The sequence below is a fragment of the Leiobunum rupestre genome, chromosome 4 (genome assembly GCF_980474605.1).
Source record: "Leiobunum rupestre chromosome 4, qqLeiRupe1.1.hap1, whole genome shotgun sequence".
Lineage (NCBI taxonomy): Eukaryota > Metazoa > Arthropoda > Arachnida > Opiliones > Sclerosomatidae > Leiobunum > Leiobunum rupestre.
The window spans coordinates 20,794,445-20,818,973 of NC_143387.1; the positions used below are offsets into that span (position 1 = coordinate 20,794,445).

At 40.0% G+C, this 24,529-nt stretch overlaps 3 protein-coding genes and 13 non-coding genes across 16 annotated transcripts in view; 3 read left to right on the forward strand and 13 right to left on the reverse strand.

The window, feature by feature from the left end:
- LOC149946610 (lysozyme c-1-like) overlaps nucleotides 1-20,133 on the forward strand; it is a 42,391-nt gene extending 22,258 nt beyond the window's left edge. Inside the window, exon 5 of the mRNA XM_090170831.1 lies at nucleotides 20,067-20,133. Within this exon, the coding sequence (XP_090026957.1) occupies nucleotides 20,067-20,133 (67 nt within the window). The remainder of the gene's footprint in view (nucleotides 1-20,066) is intronic.
- Nucleotides 3,494-4,294, forward strand: LOC149946611 (uncharacterized). Its single transcript, XM_090173100.1, has 2 exons — nucleotides 3,494-3,835; nucleotides 3,893-4,294. The coding sequence occupies exons 1-2, from the start codon at nucleotides 3,569-3,571 to the stop codon at nucleotides 4,292-4,294; spliced, it is 669 nt and encodes a 222-aa protein (XP_090029226.1). The 5' UTR covers nucleotides 3,494-3,568.
- Nucleotides 4,710-8,981, forward strand: LOC149946612 (uncharacterized). Its single transcript, XM_090173103.1, has 8 exons — nucleotides 4,710-5,108; nucleotides 5,208-5,426; nucleotides 6,068-6,209; nucleotides 6,272-6,499; nucleotides 6,564-6,651; nucleotides 6,722-7,128; nucleotides 7,191-8,033; nucleotides 8,093-8,981. Exons 1-8 carry the CDS (start codon nucleotides 4,710-4,712, stop codon nucleotides 8,851-8,853), a joined length of 3,087 nt encoding a protein of 1,028 aa, XP_090029229.1. The 3' UTR covers nucleotides 8,854-8,981.
- Nucleotides 20,134-20,998: 865 nt separating the features above from the next.
- On the reverse strand, nucleotides 20,999-21,080 carry TRNAS-GCU (transfer RNA serine (anticodon GCU)). The gene has a single exon. It is a non-coding gene; the product is annotated as a tRNA-Ser (tRNA).
- A 65-nt stretch (nucleotides 21,081-21,145) lies between these two features.
- Nucleotides 21,146-21,227, reverse strand: TRNAS-GCU (transfer RNA serine (anticodon GCU)). Its single transcript has one exon. It is a non-coding gene; the product is annotated as a tRNA-Ser (tRNA).
- A 65-nt stretch (nucleotides 21,228-21,292) lies between these two features.
- On the reverse strand, nucleotides 21,293-21,374 carry TRNAS-GCU (transfer RNA serine (anticodon GCU)). The gene has a single exon. It is a non-coding gene; the product is annotated as a tRNA-Ser (tRNA).
- A 214-nt stretch (nucleotides 21,375-21,588) lies between these two features.
- TRNAS-GCU (transfer RNA serine (anticodon GCU)) lies at nucleotides 21,589-21,670 on the reverse strand. The gene has a single exon. It is a non-coding gene; the product is annotated as a tRNA-Ser (tRNA).
- A 212-nt stretch (nucleotides 21,671-21,882) lies between these two features.
- On the reverse strand, nucleotides 21,883-21,964 carry TRNAS-GCU (transfer RNA serine (anticodon GCU)). The gene has a single exon. It is a non-coding gene; the product is annotated as a tRNA-Ser (tRNA).
- A 211-nt stretch (nucleotides 21,965-22,175) lies between these two features.
- Nucleotides 22,176-22,257, reverse strand: TRNAS-GCU (transfer RNA serine (anticodon GCU)). The gene has a single exon. It is a non-coding gene; the product is annotated as a tRNA-Ser (tRNA).
- Nucleotides 22,258-22,461: 204 nt separating this feature from the next.
- Nucleotides 22,462-22,543, reverse strand: TRNAS-GCU (transfer RNA serine (anticodon GCU)). The gene has a single exon. It is a non-coding gene; the product is annotated as a tRNA-Ser (tRNA).
- A 353-nt stretch (nucleotides 22,544-22,896) lies between these two features.
- Nucleotides 22,897-22,978, reverse strand: TRNAS-GCU (transfer RNA serine (anticodon GCU)). The gene has a single exon. It is a non-coding gene; the product is annotated as a tRNA-Ser (tRNA).
- A 65-nt stretch (nucleotides 22,979-23,043) lies between these two features.
- On the reverse strand, nucleotides 23,044-23,125 carry TRNAS-GCU (transfer RNA serine (anticodon GCU)). Its single transcript has one exon. It is a non-coding gene; the product is annotated as a tRNA-Ser (tRNA).
- A 362-nt stretch (nucleotides 23,126-23,487) lies between these two features.
- Nucleotides 23,488-23,569, reverse strand: TRNAS-GCU (transfer RNA serine (anticodon GCU)). Its single transcript has one exon. It is a non-coding gene; the product is annotated as a tRNA-Ser (tRNA).
- A 212-nt stretch (nucleotides 23,570-23,781) lies between these two features.
- TRNAS-GCU (transfer RNA serine (anticodon GCU)) lies at nucleotides 23,782-23,863 on the reverse strand. The gene has a single exon. It is a non-coding gene; the product is annotated as a tRNA-Ser (tRNA).
- A 353-nt stretch (nucleotides 23,864-24,216) lies between these two features.
- TRNAS-GCU (transfer RNA serine (anticodon GCU)) lies at nucleotides 24,217-24,298 on the reverse strand. The gene has a single exon. It is a non-coding gene; the product is annotated as a tRNA-Ser (tRNA).
- A 65-nt stretch (nucleotides 24,299-24,363) lies between these two features.
- On the reverse strand, nucleotides 24,364-24,445 carry TRNAS-GCU (transfer RNA serine (anticodon GCU)). The gene has a single exon. It is a non-coding gene; the product is annotated as a tRNA-Ser (tRNA).
- Nucleotides 24,446-24,529: the final 84 nt, after the last annotated feature.

Here is a 24,529-nt window from a genome sequence, read left to right on the forward strand (position 1 = left end):
TCGGGATATATTTTACGCGAAACAAAGGAACACCTTTATTGTGGGCTTAGGTAGTCCAAATGGAAGAAGCGTTGGGACCGCAACCCACAGGTCGCTGGTTTGATTCCAGCCTGAGGCATGCCCAGTGGTTTTCCTTGATTTAATTAAAAATATTTCAGCATTTATCCTTCTAGTTTTCGGCAGTAGTGTAGTTCGCACACAATTGAGTAAAAATAATTAAAGCGAAAAAATTATTAACATAAAACAATATTTCAGGGGGGAATGTACCTTTTTCGGAGGGTGTCTCCCCCCTGTCTACGCCTCTGGTTTTGGGTGGGCCCACTTTGACCCCTGGCAGTCCACATTCTTAGACCCAGTCCGCCACTGCCGCGTAGCCTCTATTTCGTTTTACGGTGATCTATAGAGGTAGAACCGTACCAAAACGACTACCTTGTAACCTTGCATAACCAATCTCTTGTCCACTCTGTGACTCCGTGTCAGGCCGCTCAGCAGAGAGGGGGTTGCCCCACCCTTGTTCATTTTGTTTGGCCCCAACATAGTCTTTCATATAAACATCGTTAGTATTTGAATTGACAACATTTTTCCAGAATTAAACAAATTTGAATAGTCCAACTATAATTTGAATAATCATGGTCCAGTTATTACTTCCTTTAAGTGGGTGCTATGGCATTTTTATTTATTTTTTGGTTTAAGTTACGTTGTGAATTGTCACATATGGAATTCAGGAACGTATGTAATTAAGTGCTTGGTCTTAGAGTGGTAGGGCGAAAAGTTAGGTTTTTGCCTAGTCAAATAGAAAAAGGTTGGTTTTTGGGTTCAAACAGAGTTCAAATAGAGAGGAGCATGCAGTGGCATAGCCAGATGGGTGGACCAAGGGGCAAGGCCACCCCCTACGCTACTGAGAGCATGGACGCCGGCAGAAATAATTTCAAGTCATATAGCGAACTCGCCCGATGAAATATACAACATTTACACACACAACGATCCGATAAATGAACGAGCTATATCTGAAGCTTAGTAGGAATAGGGATATAAGTTTCCCGAAATTGATGTAACGCACATTTCAAGTAACTGGATCACTCTTCTCCGTCACTGCACTCCCTAAAAAGTTCAACAGAAAAAACAACAGGGCAAGGCCCAATTCGGGGGGGGGGGGAGTAAAGAGGTATGGCTAAAGAAAGGGGGGTGGAGCAATTTCCCCGTTTGCACACCTCTGCGGGCGCCCATTGAAAAAAACCATTTCTCATTTTCAAAATGGTCATTGTGTCAACTCTAGAAAAAGTTGGTTTGCTTAGCTACCCTCTTACTCGATCCTTGAGACCTCTACTTGTATTAAAGGGGCCCCCGATAGCCTAGTGCCTAGAGGCCCCCAATGGTCTTAATCCGGCACTGCATAAAATATTTTTAGGTAATAATAATATACCGTTATATATAATCCGTTTTAATTCTTACTAAATATTAATTATATCGTATAGTTATAGCATACGTGGACACGTATTATAGTGTCTACGTATGCTATGATGGGGAAATATAATTTTAAAACAGTAGTGTAAAAGTGAGAGTTTAGAGCCACGGGGTGCAAAATTCCCATAGGGTTATAACGGGGTGCCAATATTTTCCATAGGGTTAGCGCGGGGTGCCGGTATCTCCCTCGAAACCGCGTCGGCTCGATGTGGCCAGATTTGCCGGCATCGAGAATACGAGAGAGACCGATGAAAACGTGGAGTGAGAATCGAAGCCGGTCAGAGTCTTGTTGTAATATCGTTCGAGGAGGAAGCTGAGTTTCGTGACGAGGTAGGGGAGAGAGACCCGGAAGAGAGTGAGGTCTCGGATTTCAACCGCGCCAGAAAGGAGCGGCTTGTTTATACGCGCGTTTCCTCGGTACGGGGTGGGAGTTTACGCGGGGATTAACGAAATACCCAATAGGGTATGGCATGGGGTATAATTCATGAACAAAGTACGGGTCAGCATCGAGAATACGAGAGCATCCGTCGAAAACGCGAAGGGACCATCGGAGCCAGCCGGAGATTTATTGACGGGGCGTAATAAGGAAGCGGAATAGAGGTCCGCGATAAAACGAGGTCAAGCATTTCATCCGCGCCAGAAAGAAGCGGTTTGTTTATACACGTGTTTAGTCGGTACGGGGCATGAATCTACGGTGAGGGTAGCGATATTACGACGATTGTATATTTGCGGGGATTTGAACGGAGAGCAACGTCTAAGGTTAACCAGGTGGAAAGAAGCCGTTTGTTTTCCAGCGTGTTTAGTCTGCAAATAGAATTCTTACAGATGCGAAACGTCAATTGAAATGAACGGAGAGTAACGCCAAGGATTGAAATTACTCTTTTTGTAAAGTATATGAAACCAAGTAAAAAGCGCACGGATGAGTACTATATAAAGGGACTCAGTTTCCTTAAAATTACATCCCGAATTTGGAATCTTGTCTTTCACGTTTTAGAAGCGACGCTCACCAGTCATACGAGGAGTAACCCAAAATGTGAGTTTTATCACGTATTAATTATTCGCGAATCATTTTTAATTTGTATTGTCAATTCTAGGTCGGAGAATAACTCTTGCATTCTCGAAGTCAACTTTCTGAGAGCCAACAACGAATATGTTCTCAAAGAATTGGCATTCTTGGTGGTTGAAACTGGAGAGAGTGGGGTGTACGCCTTTAAGCCGCCTTTTCCGTATCACGAGCTAAACGTGAAAGACAAAAGACTTTGTTCGTGGATCTCGACGAATATTTGCGGGATGCAGTGGGACGAGGGTGAATACGAAATAAACGAATTGGATGGAATCATCACCTACATCACATCTAAAGCGTCAACCTTCTTCACGAAAGGTCTGGAGAAAACATCGTTCCTCTCGAATCGTTTCGTTAAGAAGATCATTAACGTTGAGGACATTGGATGCCCAAAATTTAAAAATTTTGCAGATTTGGGTCCAAGGGTCTGCAAATACCATTTTCAAAATTTCAATTGTGCATTATTTAAAGCGCATCAGATAAATTTATGGAAAAAATATAAATAAAATATTTTGGTCTTAACCATATCTGATTTTTTTTTACCTCTCTCATATACATTTACTTGAATCAAACATTGGGAAGTGGAATGGTTAAATAGAAACATTTTTACTTACAACCGTCTAATAGGTCTACCGATGGAAATCAGAATTAGTCTTATTACCAAGAATATATTTATACTAAATATAGATAAATACAATCTTTATTTATACCCCACTGTATAAATACGTTCTTATGTATACCTTATAGTATAAATACGTTCTTATGTATACCTTATAGTATAAATACGATCTTATGTATACCTTATAGTATAAATACGTTCTTATGTATACCTTATAGTATAAATACGTTATTTATTCTTTGTGACATAAATAAAGCGTAATTTATATCTTATGGCGTAAATACATCCTTGTTATTACGAAAGGTTGTAAACTATAAGCTCTATTTATTACTTGTGGTGGAGACGACTTCCAGAAGAAATTTCAATTCTGGCTGGGATATATAAGTCCATCTCCCGAAAATCAAAATCATATTCATTTCAGAATGGCAACTAACAATACCGTCTTAGACAAAAAAGTTACCGTCGCAGTCTTAAGATATAAGGCTGCGCTGGGACACATTCCCGGCCGCCCCGAATTACCAGTCTTCAATTTTCGAACTTTCGAAGTCATTATCCGGAAGCAACATCGGGGATTTTGGGTGGAATTCCGCCCGGATGAAGCGTGTGCAGTTATAGACGTGCACCTATGTTACCACCCGAACATAGCCAACATAAGACGGGCTCTCGGAGGATTAAACCAACTAATCGGGGTATGTTTATTTTCGTTTATTACGTATAAAACGTGTATTTATTACAATTATTTTAAGATCGAAAAACTGGATTTAACAATATCGGCGGAAGAAGACTCCATCGCTTCGCTCCTCTTTTTCGGAATGAACAACGAGCCGAATCCTTCAACGCCAGAAATCCCGACCACACTATCAATGATCCCTGTCACATCTTCATCGGCATGTTCTATAACCGGAAACTCATCATCATCTCTATCGTCTCTACCATCAATAGCGTCAACTTCTTCTACCCCCGAAGTTCCTTCGACTCTTCTCGCATCCGCTTCATTTTCCACACAGAAGCGGAAGAAAAGAAGCGCTCCATCAGAGAAGCAGATTAAAAAAAAAACAAAAAAAATTGACTTTAACGATGATTTGGAAAAATTATTGGCTTTAGAACAAATTGTTCAACAAACCCTCGGTGAGGAATTTGTAATGTGAAAATAAATAAATATTAAGAGAAAATACCAAAGTTTACTTTTTACGTACTTATAATTAGGAATTATATTTAATTTTGGTTGCGAATTAATAAGATATTATTTTTTTAATCCTTGTAAATTCTAAAGAGCGCATCAGATATAATTTTCCAAAGATTCTTTATCACATTGAAAACATTCTAGCGAGGTAGAGGCGACCCCCGTTATAATAACAAAGTAGTGATGTACTTTCATTGAAAGAATTCTCCCACGTCCCAAGCGTTAAGACCGAAAAAAACCCTGCTCTTCCCCAACTGACGAAGGACCCTACTATTATAACCTAAACAACGCGAAGCGAATGTTTAGGGGTGCAAAGTGTATAAAAGCTCGAATCGGAGCTGATGACATTGTCAGTTGCGAGTAGCGGCTAGTGAGTCAAAATGTTTTCGTGCACCATATGTGTTAGAGAATTTGCAACAAAGTTTACTTTGAATCGACATAAACGAGAACAACACGGTAATAGGAAATACGTTTGTTTGCTTTGTGGTAACAGTTTCGCGCGCAAATACGGATTGCAACGTCATTCGCGAATTCACGCGAGTGGTTCAGATTCATCGACACCCGATTCATCGCGTAAAGGAGCCATCCTCCCATTTCAGCAGCCAGTTTCACCGACACCCGCACAGCCATGGCAAAATAATCCTCTACCACTTCAAAAACCGATGGAAATAGACGACGCCGAGGATAGCTTTCTCGAAAACGTCGAAGAACTTTCCGTTATCGAGGACGCCATCATTAGCTCGCGTTATACCCCGAAAACCACTCAAACGGACCCAGAGGTATTAATCACTTCTATATGTTCAGCCTTATTTAAATACTTGAAAAATCGCTTATCTAAGAAACGGGGTATAAAATGGAGCGTATTTATTCGCGCGAAGTACGTGCGTAAACTCAACGACGGCGAGGAAGTTGAAGCGTTACCGTATTTCCGTAGCAAGACTCAAACTTCCCTCATGCCGGACGTAATACCAGTTCAAATAGACTCTTGCATAAAGCAAGTTGCGGAAGCAATGGGGGAATTCCAAGACATGGGTAGTGGATGGACCATTGATCGGATTTTGTTTTTCCAAGTGGATATTATAACGTATCTTCCACTCGTAGGTGGTACCTATATAGAGCTACCCTCGGAGCTTTGTAAAGGTAAAGGTCTCCTAAATATTAAAACTAAAGACCAGAAGTGTTTCTTATGGTGCATTCTAGCAAAACTACATCCTACAAATTCACATCGACGCCGAAAGGAAGAATACCAAAAATTTGAAAGTGAAATAGACTATAGTGACATTTCATTCCCTTTTCAATTAAACGTTTTAAAACTTACAAAATTTGAATTTAAAAACAATCTATCAATCAACGTTTTTGGTTATGATAACGAAGTGTTCCCGCTTCACGTCAGTGAAAACAAAGTGCCGGAAGATCGACAAATAGACCTTCTATATCTCGTGTCAGGAAAAAACCAGCACTTTTGTCTTATTAGCGACCTTAGTCGCTTGTTGAGTCACTTCACAAATCATAACGGAAAAATTTACGTATGTCGTTATTGCTTACACCGCTACTCTGGTGTAAGCGCCGAAAGTAATCATAGAGAGCACGTAAAAAACTGTAATGTCCACGGTCCACAGCTTGTGAAAATGCCCCACAAAGAACCCATTTTAAAATTCAATAAAATCGACTGGCTACAAAAGGTAAAAAAGAAATCTTATTACAAATTTTCACTTTTTAATATTCTTCTTAAATTTAGGTACCTTACGTCATATACGCGGATTTTGAATCTATCATTGATAAAATCCATACATGTTTACCCGATTCTTCACTGTCATCAACAACCAAAATTTCCGAACATGTAGCGTGTGGTTTCAGCTATGTTGTTGTAGGACCCGATGGTATTTATATTTTGTACTGTTTTTAAAAAATATCTTCGCTACAAAGAATATTCAATTTATAGGAAAACCGCATCCGCCCGTGACTTATAGAGGAACTGACGCTACTGATGTTTTTCTTGAAAGTTTGTTGATGGAACGGGAGTACATCACCGAATTATTAAAGAAAAACGTTCCGATGGTTTTGACACCAGTCGAAGAAGAATCGGTTCGCAACGCCATTCATTGTTACGTGTGTGGAGATCTTCTCACGCAGAGCGATCCGGGAGTTAGAGACCATTGTCATTATTCCGGTATATTACACTTTTATCGGTGGTTTTTATTATCAGAAAGCTAACGTCTAATTACAATTTTTAGGGCATTTTCGCGGAGTGGCCCACAATTCGTGTAATTTAAAGCTAAGAGTTGGAAAGTTTACACCCGTCGTCATGCACAATTTATCACGGTACGTAATTTATTTTCCTTTCTACTATCGACGAAATTATAACTAAATTATATTTATTTTCAAATTGTAGATATGACGCCAATCTTATTATGCAGAGGATTGGGTTGATGAAGGAACATAAAATTTCCTGCATTCCATCAACCACCGAAACTTATATAAGTTTCACTATAGGTCGTCTCCGTTTCATCGATTCACTTCGTTTCATGCCAGCTTCCCTCGAAACTCTAATTAATAACTTAGCTATGGGGGGGTCGGATAAATTTCCTATTTTAAACTCTTTCTATCCTTCGCATCAAGTCCCGTATTTACTTAAAAAATTAACCTATCCTTACGACTACATGAGCAGCGTGGCAAAGTTTGAGGAGACACTTCCTCCCAGAGAAGCATTTTTCAACTCTCTCACTGACGAACACATATCAGATGAAAGTTACGAATCAGTCCGACAAGTGTGGAATACTTTCAACGTAAAAAATCTAGGTATTTCGCCAGAAATCTTTAATGGAAAGAAATAATGTTACTAACGAAAATTTTCTTGACAGGTGAACTACACGATTTGTACGTTCAAGCGGATACCCTCCAGCTCGCTGACGTCTTCGAAAGTTTCCGCGCCATGTGTGTAGCATACTATGGCCTGGATTGCGCGCACGCGTACACCGGACCAGGATTCGCCTGGGAATCTGCGCTTCACATGACCAAAGTGAAGTTGGAGTTACTCCTCGATATTGACATGCACTTATTTATTGAGCGCGGTATTCGAGGAGGGGTTTCGATGATTAGCCACAGATTCGCCAAGGCGAATAATAAATACATACCCGAAACTTATGACCCCGAGCAGCCGAGTAATTTTATAATGTACTTCGACATGAACAATTTGTACGGGTCGTCGATGGTCGGCTACCTACCCACTAGTAAGTTCGCTTGGGTACCTGTAAAAGACCTCCTCGATTACACTAATTTACACGTGCTTACTTTATCGGACGAGTCATCCTATGGTTTCATTTTGGAGGTTGATTTAGAGTATCCTGCTGAATTGCATCAAGAACACAATTGCTACCCCCTTGCGCCCGAATCTCGCGCAATAACCACCGATTTATTTTCTTCATATTATAAACTGATGCTTAAACAATTGAACCTTTCCACAAAAGACACTCTTTCTAAGCTTGTACCTAATCTATTCAACAAGCAACGTTACGTAGTTCACTATCGTAATTTAAAATACTACGTTTCGAAGGGGATGAAACTTACTAAAGTTCACAGGATACTCTCGTTTGACCAAAGTCCTTGGCTTCGTCCCTTCATCGAGTTCAATACGGAGAAAAGAAAACTTGCCAAAAACAACTTTGAACGGGAATTTTTCAAGTTGCTCAATAATAGCACTTTTGGTATATTAAATATAAATTTAAATAATAATCAATACTAATCTCATTTTCTCTAATACTAGGTAAGACCATGGAAAATCTCCGTAATCGTATAGACTTTCATCTCGTGCAAACACCTGAGCGGGCCATCAAGAAAGCGTCTTCTCCGGCATTTGAAAAGTTCACTATTTTCCACAACGAACTCGTAGGCATTCAAATGAAGAGGAAGTCGCTTACTTTGAATAGACCTATTTATACCGGCTTCTCCATTTTGGATCTATCCAAACTTTCCATGTATGAGTTTCATTACGAGTACATGCGGAAGAATTTCGGGGGTAAAGCGCGACTCCTTTTCACAGATACTGACAGCCTCACGTATGACATACAATCCGAGGATGTCTACGCGGACTTACAGAAGTCCTCCCACCTCTTCGATTTCTCAGGATATCCCGTTAATCATCCTCTTCACAATGAATCAAATAAAAAAGTGATTGGGAAGATGAAAGACGAGATGGAAGGAGTTCCGATTCGCGAGTTTTGCGGTTTACGCCCGAAAATGTATAGTATCCTTTCGGAGAAGGGGGAGAAAAAAACCGCGAAGGGTGTTTGCAAGAGAGTCGTCAAAAAAAGTATCCGCCACTCGAGCTACCGCAATTGTCTTTTTCGGAATCAAATTACGAGCAACTGTATGATGCGAATTGTGAGTCAGAGACATCAACTCTTTACCATTTCCCAAAACAAAATGTCTCTAAATCCTTGTGATAATAAAAGATACATTTTGGGTAACGGTATTCAAACTCTATCCTATGGACATCACTGGATCGACAAGATAAAAAAGGTGTGACTGAATTCGTAAAATACGTATATAACTAATAGAACATTATGTATATGACTAAAAGAGCATTATGTATATAACTAAAAGAACATTATGTATATGACTAAAAGAACATTATGTATATGACTAAAAGAATATTTAGAGTATTTTGATTTATTTTCACAAATATTATTCTAAAAATGTTAAATATTTTCAACTGGAAATGATCTGTGAATTTACTTTAACAAAAAGTTTATGAACTAGTGTTTTTGCAATTTGTTTTGAATATTGGTAAATTAAAAAAAACATTTAAAAGTTATTCAATATTTATTGAATAGTTTGAATACACAAATTCTTTAATCATCTTATCATTATCATTTTTTTGTTTAGAAAATCTTGTCACAATATCAAACATTTTTACACCCCGACATCGATTAATAGCAAAATACACGCAAAAGCCTCCACAAGTCCTACTAAGATTTCCTTGTAGTTGTAACGAATTAAAAGTAACAGTTTTACTATTTCTTTCGACAAAGTCATTAAAGCGAAACATATCGGGGGCGTTCCCGAAAGAATCGAAGAATTCTGTAGCGCTGTTATTTTTCGAGAAATAGAGTACAACCCAATGTTCTCCGGACGTTTCTGAAGTAGCCGTGTTCACAATATAAAGAGAGGGGAAAGTCTTCACGTATTTGGGTAATTGATCCGCAGCCATAACTCCCCGAAATAGGTTTTTGGTGGACTTATCGTTTTCCATAATTCTAGTTAGTTGTAACGTATCCATTCTAGTTCAAAAGCACTGTTCTGTTTTTATCAATTTCAATCAAACTCTGGAATTCCGCGTACACAATTACAGCAATCGTTTCGGCTAAAGCTGATGCGAATTTTATCTCGAGCCTCAAATTTCCGTTTTTAACTAAATGGAAATGGGCGGCGTTGCTCATCAAATCAGCCGTCAAATCGTAGACGAAAAGGCAGTTCCCACCAACGTAATCTTCGCGACTTATTTGGTTTCCCTCGTCAATGTTCCACTGACCCGTTTGTAGAAATAAATTGGCGTAAGCCTGGATGTAGCTATTCTCCGCGAAATTAGGAGTGAGAGGGCGATGGGGTACGCTGTTTCCGTCCACAAACAATCCAATGTGGTTTAAATTAAAGTGCTGGAAATTATATGGTGATAATTTTAAGTCACCTAGAAAAGCCGTTTGACTAACCATCCCAATCACGACTTTATTGGGAATCTGGCCGGTAAATAAATGATCCTGCACTACACTCATGTTCCCCTGGGGGATCGAAAATGAAGTGCATTCGGTGCGAGTGATGGGGTATTTAGCTCTAGCCACTTGTAATACTTTCGCGTGAGATAATGGTATTTCTGGAATTAATTTAACTTTTCTCAGATAAAGCGAAGCTGATTTGATTTCCAATTGACATTTCACATCGGAGTGTAAACAAAAATCGGTGTTCGGTTTACCAAAAACAAATTTTAAATCCACCAAGTTTAGAAGATATCGAGGTTGTTGACAAACATCTAAGTGGAGGACGCCGATCATATCGATAATTCCCTTTTGAGCAAATTCAGCTCTTTTCAAGAAACCTTCGTTTTTGGTAAAGTCGTTAAACTCACCCGCCGTGTCGCGATAGAATAAGGAGCTGGTCAGATGACTCGTTTTAGCCGAGTCACCAAAAGTTAGCATGGTTTGAATCATACTTTTATACGGGTAATTTTGAGCCGAAGGAGTAACGGATTTTTCGTTTAAAAATAGATGCACTTCGGGAAAGAGACTGTGTAAAAATAAATTGACCGGCGCCACATTATCAGCTGGTGTAGTTACCACTCCACCCACACCGATCACGGCGGCTTTGGGGAGAGATCCATTTTGTTTTTTCACTTCCACCTGAACGTGTAGGAGAGTCTGCGACAAGTCTACGTAGGATTCTGAATTGCCACTAATGCAAAACGTTAACGCCGAATTGTTGGTAATACTGGAAATGGGATTGTATTCGACCCATTCGCCACCGATAATCCCCGTCTGCGATAACGGAACTTGAAAAAGGTCCAATTCCGAATTCACACACCCGCTTGAATGTGGATGTAACAGTGCCATAATAACGCTTTATGAAAATATATCGGAGTAAGAAGGGCACGATGTTTTCCTCCTCTTGGCTTTACGTCGAGTGATTTTGCGCGGTCGGGAGCGTTTCTTTTTAAGTCCAGATCCCGTCATTTGCTTAACCACTTCCGCGGCTGAAATTAAGGTTTCTTTGCCAGCGCTTTTGGATCTAGTTGCGAGTGCCTTTTTGATTGGAATACCGCTAGCAACGTCCGTGACGACTTTCGCTCCAGTATCGAGGAATTTTCTTCCTAAGAACTGGGCTCCACGCTTGAAAAGGGGCATGGCACTGCGAAAAGCTGAAGCTAGTATATTGCCTAATCCATATCCTCTTTGAACACCCACACCTCGATAAACAGGAATTGATCCATAGCCAGCCTGATTCAAATAGTAGTTCTCGTAATCGCTTACGGCGGGATTATACTGCGAGTGTCTCATGATGTTGGTCGTTCGTTATGCTTTACTAAAATGAACGCGACTCGTTCTCGCACGTGTTGTTATAGGGTGAGCCAGGCCCTCCGTGGTCTGAAATGTAGAGTAACGTGCACCTTTCCACGTTCGAATCGCACGGGGTTCCCCAAGTCGTCCATAATGTTAATTTCGATAATTTGAATATTTGAACCCGCGACTGGTAAATAATGTGGTTTAGTGAATATCGAGTCTATAGTTTCACCGTCTTTCCCTTTAACGCTAATAATTCTTAGGAGAGGTACGTTCCTGTCCCCGACGATCGTACTTTCAACGATATCGGAATAAACAAACAACGAATGTAATCCCACGTCCATATCTACGGTATATGGAGCTATCGTCGATTCCCTAATTTCAAGTTCTTGTACTTGCTGAATCGAAAACCCCAACATAACCGCTATATCAGGAGGGATTTTACAATAAAAACTCTTAGCAATGTGAACCGAAACTCGTTTCAGATGTTTTATGTATTTAAACTCAACATTTTTACCCTCAAATTTTAACATTTCAAGTAAATCTTCGATTGTAGAGAAATTTGCTTTGGGTATAATAGCTAGTTTTTCTTCCGTAAAACCTTCCGACATGATATCATCCGTCCAAACTCGGACTACCCGCTCTTCTTTGATATTGTTCCACGTTCTAGGATAACTTATTTCCGCTAACCCTACTTCGTAAGGTCCATTCAGCTGAACATTTTCCGGAAGGTAAGCTCTGAATTTGCTCAGAGTATTATCGGGAAAGTAATTCAGCGAAGAATCGGATGGTAGAGTGATGTAGAAACTCATTCTAAGTCTACTTCTTGAACCCAACTGTCAAATTGCGGTCCGTACCCCTTCCAGCGTACGAGTAACTCGACTGAATTATCAGATTTGCGTCGCCGCCTGAGCACTTTTTCAATTTTAAAAGCGCAAGTCTCGAGATCTTTTCCGACTTTTTGTACTTCTTCCTTGTAAAACACTCCCAAAATGGGTTCCGAATCCAAAGCCTCCAGTTTATATACCGCCGGTTGCCTCGGTATCCGCTTAATCACTCGAAACAATTCTTCGGAAAAATTTGGGATATATCCTTTCTCAAAGATACCCTTGTTTTTGCTAATTCTTACAATATCACCAATTTCGAAATCATAGGTCACTGGCGGACTGAAATCAATACCTCCGTATAGAGTTTTCCAAATTATTTTCGAATTTTCTGACGTTACTTCGACGGGCTTACATTTAATTGAACGGTGATAGCTGTTATTGTACGCGGTAACTAAATCTTGGAGCGTATCGACGTATTTATTTGTATTTTTGCCAGTGAAATATCGATACATTCTTGATTTAAACGATCGAATAAAGCGTTCGACGATACTGGCCTTAACTTCAGAATTCGTCGCGAAAAATTCTATTCCCCGTGATTTTAACTCCAATTGAACGGCTTTACAAACAAACTCATTCCCGTGATCACTCTGTAGGCGTTTTGGTCGTCTTTCACCATCTAGTATGTTTTTCAGAGCATTCACTATGGTAGCCCCCTTCTTATCTTTCACCAGCTCAACGAAAGCGAATTTGCTAAATACGTCAATACAAGCGAGTATGTAACGATATCCCTTATTTTGTTTCGATAGTTTCTGCAGGTCAATTAAATCAGCTTGCCATTGTTCGTCAATACCGTAAACTATTGTCTTATTTCTTTCGTACCGCCGCTTTACATTTTTGTGTAACGTATACGTATCTTGGTTCTGTAAAAATGTTTTAACCTCATTCAATGATACGTTGAATCCCTTTTCTCGGGCTGAACGATACAATTCTCGAAGGCCAACGTAACCGCCAGAGTCTGCTACGTCGTAGTATATATTTCTAAGTTTATCCATAGTTGGTAAAATTTCCCGGTGTGGGTACCGTGTAGTACCATAATAGGAATTCAGATAATTCCATTATTACGAATATAAATATTATTATGACAGCGGTTAAAATTTTCGGATTTTTGGAATAAGAATCCACTAATCTGGACGTCACACCCACAGCTACAGTTTCAGTACAACCATCCATCCTGAGACAAAAAATTGAAATAAATACTCGTTAACTTACGTTAAAGGTTTTATTGATAAATACAGTCAAATCGTCACCCACTGTTGCGGTCTGGGTGGAGTCGCGAGATAAGATAATGATTTTAACAAATTTAACCTCGCGGGATTCTTGATAAATTTTTTTGGTACATTATTATTTTGCAAAGTTTCGTAAAAATTATTAATTCCCGTAGGATCGACATTTGATTTGGTTTTTCTAACCGCGTCGTAAATTAAATCTATAACGTTCGATCCCGAAACGACCCGCCCCCCAATTTCCATTTCGCCTAATTCGTTCCACGAAATATATCGCAATGTCCAATTGTACAGAGATATCGCGTCGGTGAGCAGACTTGGTGGTATAGATGTGGCAATTTCTTCGTACCAGGTTTTTTTTGATTGCTGTTGTTTTTCAACTGGTTTCTGATTAGAACTTAAGTGTCGCTGTAAAGTTTGATTATAAAATGATAATTTTTCGGATTGGGACATATTGGGGTTCTCGAGAATCGCTTTCATTTCCTTATCCAAAGTGGGTATTTCCGGTTCCAGAACAACTTCTTCTAGAGTAGCGTTTTTCATACGACGTAAGGCGTCTTCGGAAACTAAAATCATTTTGCGGGCCATTTTTACTTATTAATAGCGCGGTTTATCGCCGCGCCGGCGACTGAGCTCACGATTGAAAGAAGCGGAGCTAATAAAAGCGGGAGAAATCCCCCCTTCTGCACTAGAATCTGTTTTCTTTTAGCGAGAGGAATTTTACGACATAGATGGTGTATCACTTTACGATGTTTCTTCAACCGACTCTTTTGCTCATCTGTAAGTTGAACGTTCCCACGAAGTACATTTATACAGCATTCGACCAACGATAAAATAGCGTCTCGATTTGCTAGCTTGACGATAGATTTTCTCTGTTTCACGTTACAAGTGCTCAAATATTTCAAAAAGTTTAAGTTTTTACAAACTCGTTTTGAAGTTCGTACGCTCATTTTGGAACAAAAATCGCGGCTTCTTCTCCCGGTATGATTCCCGTTCGCAGCCGATATTCATCTGAAGTGTTTGGTTTTAAATCGATGAATAAATAGCCGTACGGTTTCATCACGGCTTGACGGAAAGCGTCCACGACGAATTTGGTATTTGACGGAGAAATTTGTTTAGCAATATTTAGTACGCTGGAAACGTCTCTAGCGGAACGGAAGATGACGAGGTACTGCGAATTCAGATTGAGAGTTCTAACCTCTTTCCCGTGATAAAACAAATTTTGCATTAAAATCAGTACCGACGTGTTTCGATGATGCGAACCTCGGATGAATAAATTGGTCACGTCTTTGTTATTAGCTATTTCGCATAATAGGTCATCGAGAATGACAAAATTTCTAATCGTTGGATTCAAAGTTCCTGGGTCCAACAATCCTTCGTGAAACTCGACTGTTGGATTATGCTCCAATACTGAATTAAATAATTTCTGTTGGTACTCTGTATAACACCAAATTATTCGTTGGGGTGGGGGAGATATGCAAGAGTCATTATGTTTGATTAATTTCGCGATAAAGTGAGATTTTCCAGACTGCGTGGGTCCTGACACGAGCCCCGTGAAAGGATGTATCATGATAGGATTCATGTTTGTAAATGAGATAAGAAATAATAAGCGTGGTTTTTAATACGATTCTTTTTATTGATATTTTTTTAACAATCTACCGTCTTATGTAACATATTCTTCAAATTACACATAATAAAAGACAAAATATTATCCCGAAAATCCTCGCTTAAAAATGTGTTAAGTTTTGAGATTATTTCCGAATAACTTATTTTTGCCATGGCGTCAAACAAGTACGCATCTAAACGGGAATTCCAATCTATCATTAAACAGTCATGCTCATCTTGCGAAAGATGATCAACTTCACAACCACTGCACTGCTTATTAATATAATCGGTAACTTTGTTTAGTACAGTTTCTTTAATATCGTTGAAGACGCGTTTGACTTCGTTATGGTAGATCATCACTTCACCGTATTTTTCCATCAACGTCTTCCAGGGATACCGCGTCAGAGTGAATCCACGCTTGGTCAGGTAGTGCTTGCCGTAATTGGTCCCAGTGCCAAGAACGATTTCCCTGACGTCCACTACTCTACGGTCTTGAAAAATGCACAGTTCTACCCGTCTCGTTTCCGATCCTTCGAAGAACCACGTTGAGGGTGGGATAGAATCGTCTTCCAAGAATGAAGTTATTTCCTCGTTCGCTCTCCACAATTGCTTGAATTGACTTTCAGTCAGCGCTATGCCAACGCCTCCCTCTAGGGTTCCGATGTAGATATTACAGTCCGGGGTTACCAACACTCCTTTCGTGGTAGAAACCGGAAAAACCTTACTGCTATTCCTGAAAATTTTATATTTGTTAAACAGAATCTCGGTATTAAGATCATGTTTTATACATACATTTTATCAGTATTCCAAGACGTCATAGACTAGCAATTACAAATTGAGAATGAAGTTTTGTGGGAAAATAAAACTCCTTATATAGTACTCGTCGTTTTTTTTTAACTTAGTTCCTATATTGCGCGATACATCGTTTTATTCATTATCATTTACGTTAATTTAAGTCTATTTCGTTCGTAGCAAATATTCTCCCTTTTCTCCGAAAGATATTATAATCGTCGTAATATCGCTACCCTCACCGTAGATTCACGCCCCGTACCGACTAAACACGTGTATAAACAAACCGCTTCTTTCTGGCGCGGATGAAAAGCTTGACCTCGTTTTATAGCGGACCTCTATTCCGCTTCCTTATTACGCCCCGTCAATATATCTCCGGCTGGCTCCGATGGTCCCTTCGCGTTTTCGACGGACGCTCTCGTATTCTCGATGCTGACCCGTACTTTGTTCATGAATTATACCCCATGCCATACCCTATTGGGTATTTCGTTAATCCCCGCGTAAACTCCCACCCCGTACCGAGGAAACGCGCGTATAAACAAGCCGCTCCTTTCTGACGCGGTTGAAATCCGAGACCTCACTCTCTTCCGGGTCTCTCTCCCCTACCTCGTCACGAAACTCAGCTTCCTCCTCGAACGATATTACAACAAGACTCTGACCGGCTTCGATTCTCACTCCACGTTTTCATCGGTCTCTCTCGTATTCTCGATGCCGGCAAATCTGGCCACATCGAGCCGACGCGGTTTCGAGGGAGATACCGGCACCCCGCGCTAACCCTATGGAAAATATTGGCACCCCGTTATAACCCTATGGGAATTTTGCACCCCGTGGCTCTAAACTCTCACTTTTACACTACTTAAAACCTTTATAGCACGAAAATCGAAAAGAGTGCAATTTTGTTCGGTTTAAATACGTTTATCACATCTTAACGAATTACGAGTTTTACTCTACTTCACTTTAACTTACATTGTTAGACTGCCTTGAAATCAGCGTTGCCAGACGTACAATAATTATGGTTCAAAACAATAATCTTAGGTTAAAATTTTGGTCGTACCATAATGTTAGGCTTGCACAATATTGTACGTCAAAGGGTCTAGGTACGCCACTGCGGTATTAATTTTTCGAGATGACTCTTATTAAAGATATATCTCCGCAATTCCGAGTTATTTACTAAAAACGTAATCCCGGTTCAATCCCGCCCGGTATAAAATTTTATTTATTTAAAATAATTGAGACGAAACCACCGAGTTTAATTTATTCAGAATATTATAAATTAAGTAGTTACAACAGCGAGTTAGACGTACTAAAACAATGCACAATTGAATTTAACCCTATTTACGGTACAAGTTTATCAGTTAAATATAATACGAAGCCAATTTTAATGAAAGAAATATCTACAGAGGGTATTTGTATTTTTTCTCGCTTACGAAATACTTGCCGCATCTTTAACGCTCATTTCATTTCAAATTAAACATCTTAATCAGTCGAGAAAACGTTTAAAATAAATTACGAAGTAATGATGACCCAGTTAAAAACCAGACCAACATAAGTGTAAGCGCACGATGTATACAACTCGATAAAATAAACGACTGAAAAAACGAAATAAAATACAAATAAAGCGAAAGATATTTAAAATTAAAAAAACTGATCCTAATAAAACGTGAAAATGCCCTCCACGTCACGCACATTCGAAATACGCAGAAGTAACGTTATACTATATCCAGTTTAAAATATTAGAGTATCAAAAAATAAAAATAACGAATAGAAAAATACACAATAACAACCCAATCAATCAGACTTCAGAAACAAAACTCATAGAAAAATATTATAACGCAGTCAAGCAATCAGACTTCAGAATCAAAATAATTCATAGAAAAATATTATAACGCAGTCAAGCAATAAATTAGTTCAAATACTTATAAATCAAGCAATATAAAATATAATATCAAGAAGCGCAACACCTTACCATTCACAAATACGATTTTTAACGTTATTATAATCAAACCGGATAAGCTTTTGGGGATGACTTACGCTCTTAAAGGTTCCTCTAAGACTGGACGATTTTGCGGGAATAGGGAAATAAACTTAAATAGTAGATACAAATATAAGACAGAAAAAACCAACAATACCAAAGATTAGACAAAAAAGAACGTAATCTGGATCAGTTAAAAAACACAACAAAAAAGCGTATCCGAAAAAATAAACCTACTGACAATTAAAGAGTTTAACAACGTCATTGAATAATATATTACAGATTTATAACACAACGTAAAAGGAAACAATAACACAGCGGCAACGAATCAATTTTATTAATATTTAATAAAATATAAGATTAATATAATTTATAAATATTTAATTAAATATAAGATTAATATAATTTATAAATATTTAATTAAATATAAGATTAATATAATTTATAAATATTTAATTAGATATAAGATTAATATAATTTATAAATATTTAATTAAATATAAGATTAATATAATTTATAAATATTTAATTAAATATAAGATTAATATAATTTATTAATATTTAATTAAATATAATATTAATATAATTTATAAATATTTCATTAAATATAAGATTAATATAATTTATAAATATTTAAAATGATGTTGAATAAATTATAGTACCTAACGTTATAGCTTTGTAAATGACATTCGTCAAAGCTGTTTTTTAGAAAAACACCGTAACTTAACAAGCGTTGGTGGCTGAGTGGTTTGAGTAAATCTCTTGCACGAGGCTGACCCGGGTTCGATTCCCGGCCGGCGCCAATAAATCGCAAATTGATACTAAGACGAATACCGTGCACAATTGGTGGAAACCCTGCCATTGGACGTTGAGAGGTTGCTTTAAGCTGGTTTCTCACTCGACCGAAAATATGACGGAAAGACGATAATAAACGCCGAGCTGAAAATTGATTCAAATTACATTTACCGCTAACGTTCAACTTTCCGCTGCTAATTTTCCGTCGAGTGTGAAACCAGCTTAACACTCAGAATTCGGTCCGTCCGAAAGTCATTAAGTAGAAGTTGGAGAGAAAACGCAATGATTAACGTTTGCACGGACCCACTGACAGACAGACCCACAGACAGACACGGTGATTGTAATACCCCTCCAGGGTACACAGTCCCCTCGGAGAGGTAAAAATGGTTACAATTAAAAGTAATAAACTGAAAAATCCTGAGTTAGAAAATTAGTGAAACAGATAAAAATTCGCTAAGGTGATCTGCTCACTTCGCAAGAAATGTCCAACTGGCGAGAAAGAAAGCATCTCTTTCGCTCCAAAACGTTTTGGCGCGAACTTCACCCGCAGTCTTATTGGTCAAACGGGTTTTCACTTGACCGCGGCTTGGGAAAACTTTTAACGCCGGATACGAGCGGTGACAATACCGTGGAAAAAACCCCAGGAATGTACAAGGTATTGGCGTAGAGACAATTAGTGGGGGTTTATGTTTTTAGTGTTTTATATGTTTGTGTGTCCGTTTCTCAGTCTTACAAAAATAAGATTAATAATAATCAGCTAGGCTAATACCCAAGGGACCACCTTAGGCCTAAGTCATCAAGCGACTTTTGAAGCCATTAATTCAGGTGGCCGGGTTACAATGCGTAGGAGGGTGGTGGCAAGCCCTGCATGCCACGAGATCGAGCCAACAGCTCCCTACACTAACTATTACCGTTAACCTCGACAAGTTTTTATGGAAGGGGAAACCGAAGATCTCGGGGGAAAACAATGATTATTTCTTATGATAACGTAAGTGGTATTCATCAAACAGTTTTTTGGCGGGTTCAATTCCCATGTACTGAAATTTACTACTAACTCGAAATTTTCAAAATTGGCGTTCACTAGGTTTGGTCATTGCGCCTACTACGCACTCTTTGCCCACATTGTCTATTGGTTTTAGCGCTCTGGCGTTGGACCGACGAGTGATAAATTTTTTTTGAAGTTTTAAACTTTTCTCGAAGTCACTCCGCACATAGCTCTTACTAATTATTTCGATTAACTGACACAATTATCGATAATTATTAGTCTTATGGTATTAAATATGGTTTATTAGCCATGATCCAACTGTATAATTAAAATCCATTTGCCTAGTCCAATGCTAAAATTTAAAAATTATCATTGATTCAAATTGATTTGAAATAGTCTTTCGGTACTGATTCTAGTATACATTTCAATTTAGGTACGGTTGGATAAAGAAGTGCCAGAATCAGGATTTATCTAGCTACATCGCTGGATGCGGAATATAACCATAATAAATTAATAATAGCTGTATACCTTGTATTTAACATGCTTTTGTACTTTTCAGACATGTCTAATAAATTAAACATCTTGAAATTGGTCATTTTAATTGCAAAAGTGAAGCAGCCAGGAATTTGGTTCTGGAGCACACAAAATTTTGGAAAAACAGTTAAAACATTAATTCTTGATAAAACATAAGATTAAAACCTTACGTTTCGGGCGCTAAGCAGTGACTATAGCTATAGCTACAACTATATAAGTATTGATGTATACTCTGTTTAAAAAGTCTTCGACAAGTGAAATTTTTGCCCTCTTTTTAATTCTGTTAGAAAACTATAATAGATAGATCGATGAAACCAATTGCAACTATTATTTATTTTCCAATATCTTTCGTTATTTATCGGTTTCGTCCACCAAAAATTAATAGTTTTGGCAGCTACCGTCAAAACTCATTTTTGACAACTTTTTAAATATTGGTTCTACGGCACTGACTCGCGCGTTTTTGAATTCACAATGGTCGATTCATATTTAGAAAGTGGAAAAACTTTTCCCTCTACAACCAACGGTTGATAAGTTATCGCGTTTACAGACTTTCGTCGAAATTGGGAAACACCTAAAATGCATCAAGCGATTATTAATAACGCAACTTCGACAGCGATTCAATAACATTGAAAATATATTTAATTAAAGGCCAGTTTAAAAAAAAACAAATCCCAAGAACAACTTGGCAAGTGGTTTTAGGAATATCCTTTTTTATACGCTCAAGCTTTTAAAAAGCTATTTGCGTTAGAAATTGTTTATAATAATGGTTACCACAATTTTAGACCAGCCTTTAATTAAACATGTTGTTGGATCGCTGTCAACAAGAATGAGGGACTGGAATGGGATTCGAACCCACGCGGGCAATGCCCAATAAATTAGCAGTCCATCGCCTTAACCACTCGGCCACCCCGTCCCCGTCTTCATCCATCTATCGCTTAAGTTAAATTGCAAAGGATAAAAATGAAAAACAAGAATATGCGACGGGGATGGGATTCGAACCCACGCGGGCAATGCCCAATGGAATAGCAGTCCATCGCCTTAACCACTCGGCCACCCCGTCCCCGTCTTCATCCATCTATCGCTTAAGTTACATTGCAAAGGATAAAAATGAAAAACAAGAATATGCGACGGGGATGGGATTCGAACCCACGCGGGCAATGCCCAATGGATTAGCAGTCCATCGCCTTAACCACTCGGCCACCCCGTCCCCGTCTTCATCCATCTATCGCTTAAGTTACATTGCAAAGGATAAAAATGAAAACAAAAAGAATGAGCGACGGGGATGAAATTCGAACCCACGCGGGCAATGCCCAACGGATTAGCAGTCCATCGCCTTAACCACACGGCCATCCCGCCCCCCTCGACATCCATCTTTCGCTTAAGTTAAATTGCAAAGGATGAAAATAAAAAACAAGAATGAGCGACGGGGATGGAATTCGAACCCACGCGGGCAATGCCCAATGGATTAGCAGTCCATCGCCTTAACCACTCGGCCATCCCGCCCCCCTCGACATCCATCTATCGCTTAATTTAAATTGCAAAGGATAAAAATAAAAAACAAGAATGAGCGACGGGGATGGAATTCGAACCCACGCGGGAAATGCCCAACGGATTAGCAGTCCATCGCCTTAGCCACACGGCCATCCCGCCCCCCTCGACATCCATCTTTCGCTTAAGTTAAATTGCAAAGGATGAAAATAAAAAACAAGAATGAGCGACGGGGATGGAATTCGAACCCACGCGGGCAATGCCCAATGGATTAGCAGTCCATCGCCTTAACCACTCGGCCATCCCGCCCCCCTCGACATCCATCTATCGCTTAATTTAAATTGCAAAGGATAAAAATAAAAAACAAGAATGAGCGACGGGGATGGAATTCGAACCCACGCGGGAAATGCCCAACGGATTAGCAGTCCATCGCCTTAGCCACACGGCCATCCCGCCCCCCTCGACATCCATCTTTCGCTTAAGTTAAATTGCAAAGGATAAAAATGAAAACAAGAATGATCGACGGGGATGGGATTCGAACCCACGCGGGCAATGCCCAATGGATTAGCAGTCCATCGCCTTAACCACTCGGCCACCCCGTCCCCGTCGTCATCCATCTATCGCTTAAGTTACATTCCAAAGGATAAAAATGAAAAACAAGAATGAACGACGGGGATGGGAATCGAACCCACGCGGGCAATGCCCAATGGATTAGCAGTCCATCGCCTTAACCACCCCGCCCCCCTCGACATCCATCTTTCGCTTAAGTTAAATTGCAAGGGTTTAAAATGAAAAACAAGAATGAACGACGAGGATGGAATTCGACCCCACGCGGGCAATGCCCAATGGATTAGCAGTCCATCGCCTTAACCACTCGGCCACCCCTTCCCCGCTGGAATACATCTATCGCTTTAGTTACATTGCAAAGGATAAAAATGAAAACAAAAAGAATGAGCGACGGGGATGAAATTCGAACCCACGCGGGCAATGCCCAACGGATTAGCAGTCCATCGCCTTAACCACACGGCCATCCCGTTCCCCTCAACATCCATCTATCACTTAATTTAAATTGCAAAGGATAAAAATGAAAAACAACAATAAGCGACGGGGTGGGGATTCGACCCCACGCGGGCAATGCCCAATGGATTACCAGTCCATCGCCTTACCCACCCCGTCCCCCTCAACATCTATCTATCGCTCAAGTTAAATTGCAAAGGATAAAAATCAAAAACAACAATGAGCGACGAGGATGGGATTCGAACCCACGCGGGCAATGCCCAATGGATTAGCAGTCCATCGCCTTAACCACTCGGCCACCCCTTCCCCGCTGGAATACATCTATCGCTTAAGTTACATTGCAAAGGATAAAAATGAAAAACAAGAATATGCGACGGGGATGGGATTCGAAACCACGCGGGCAATGTCCAATGGATAAGCAGTCCATCGCCTTTACCACTCGGCCACCCCGTCCCCGTCGCCATCCATCTATCGCTTAAGTTAAATTGCAAAGGATAAAAATGAAAAAAAAAAAGAATGAGCGACGGGGATGAAATTCGAACCCACGCGGGCAACGCCCAACGGATTAGCAGTCCATCCCCTTTACCACACGGCCATCCCGCCCCCCTCGACACTCATCTTTCGCTTAAGTTAAATTGCAAAGGTTTAAAATGAAAAACAAGAAGGAGCGACGATGATTGAATTCGACCCCACGCGGGCAATGCCCAATGGATTAGCAGTCCATCGCCTTAACCACACGGCCATCCCGCCCCCCTCGACATCCATCTTTCGCTTAAGTTAAATTGCAAGGGTATAAAATGAAAAACACGAATGAGCGACGTGGATGGGATTCGAACCCACGCGGGCAATGCCCAATGGATTAGCAGTCCATCGGCTTAACCATTTTGCCACCCCGTCCCCGTCTTCATCCATCTATCGCTTAAGTTACATTGCAAAGGATAAAAATGAAAAACAAGAATGAGCGACGTGGATGAAATTCGAACCCACGCAGGCAATGCCCAACGGATTAGCAGTCCATCGCCTTAACCACACGGCCATCCCGCCCCCCTCGACATCCATCTTTCGCTTAAGTTACATTGCAAAGGATAAAAATGAAAAACAAGAATATGCGACGGGGATGGGACTCGAACGCACGCGGGCAAAGTCCAATGGATTAGCAGTCCATCGCCTTAACCACTCGGCCACCCCTTCCCCGCTGGAATACATCTATCGCTTAAGTTACATTGCAAAGGATAAAAATGAAAACAAAAAGAATGAGCGACGGGGATGAAATTCGAACCCACGCGGGCAATGCCCAACGGATTAGCAGTCCATCGCCTTAACCACACGGCCATCCCGTTCCCCTCAACATCCATCTATCACTTAATTTAAATTGCAAAGGATAAAAATGAAAAACAACAATAAGCGACGGGGTGGGGATTCGACCCCACGCGGGCAATGCCCAATGGATTACCAGTCCATCGCCTTACCCACCCCGTCCCCCTCAACATCTATCTATCGCTCAAGTTAAATTGCAAAGGATAAAAATCAAAAACAACAATGAGCGACGAGGATGGGATTCGAACCCACGCGGGCAATGCCCAATGGATTAGCAGTCCATCGCCTTAACCACTCGGCCACCCCTTCCCCGCTGGAATACATCTATCGCTTAAGTTACATTGCAAAGGATAAAAATGAAAAACAAGAATATGCGACGGGGATGGGATTCGAAACCACGCGGGCAATGTCCAATGGATAAGCAGTCCATCGCCTTTACCACTCGGCCACCCCGTCCCCGTCGCCATCCATCTATCGCTTAAGTTAAATTGCAAAGGATAAAAATGAAAAAAAAAAGAATGAGCGACGGGGATGAAATTC

Excerpts from the sequence above, each read along its gene's own strand:
- LOC149946611 (XM_090173100.1), top strand. The coding sequence starts at position 3,569 with ATGGCAACTAACAATACCGTCTTAGACAAAAAAGTTACCGTCGCAGTC. Across the intron at positions 3,836-3,892 it reads GATTAAACCAACTAATCGGG|ATCGAAAAACTGGATTTAAC; the intron begins GTATGTTTATTT and ends AATTATTTTAAG.
- LOC149946612 (XM_090173103.1), top strand. The coding sequence starts at position 4,710 with ATGTTTTCGTGCACCATATGTGTTAGAGAATTTGCAACAAAGTTTACT. Across the intron at positions 6,210-6,271 it reads TGTTGTTGTAGGACCCGATG|GAAAACCGCATCCGCCCGTG; the intron begins GTATTTATATTT and ends TTCAATTTATAG. Across the intron at positions 7,129-7,190 it reads TTTCAACGTAAAAAATCTAG|GTGAACTACACGATTTGTAC; the intron begins GTATTTCGCCAG and ends TTTTCTTGACAG.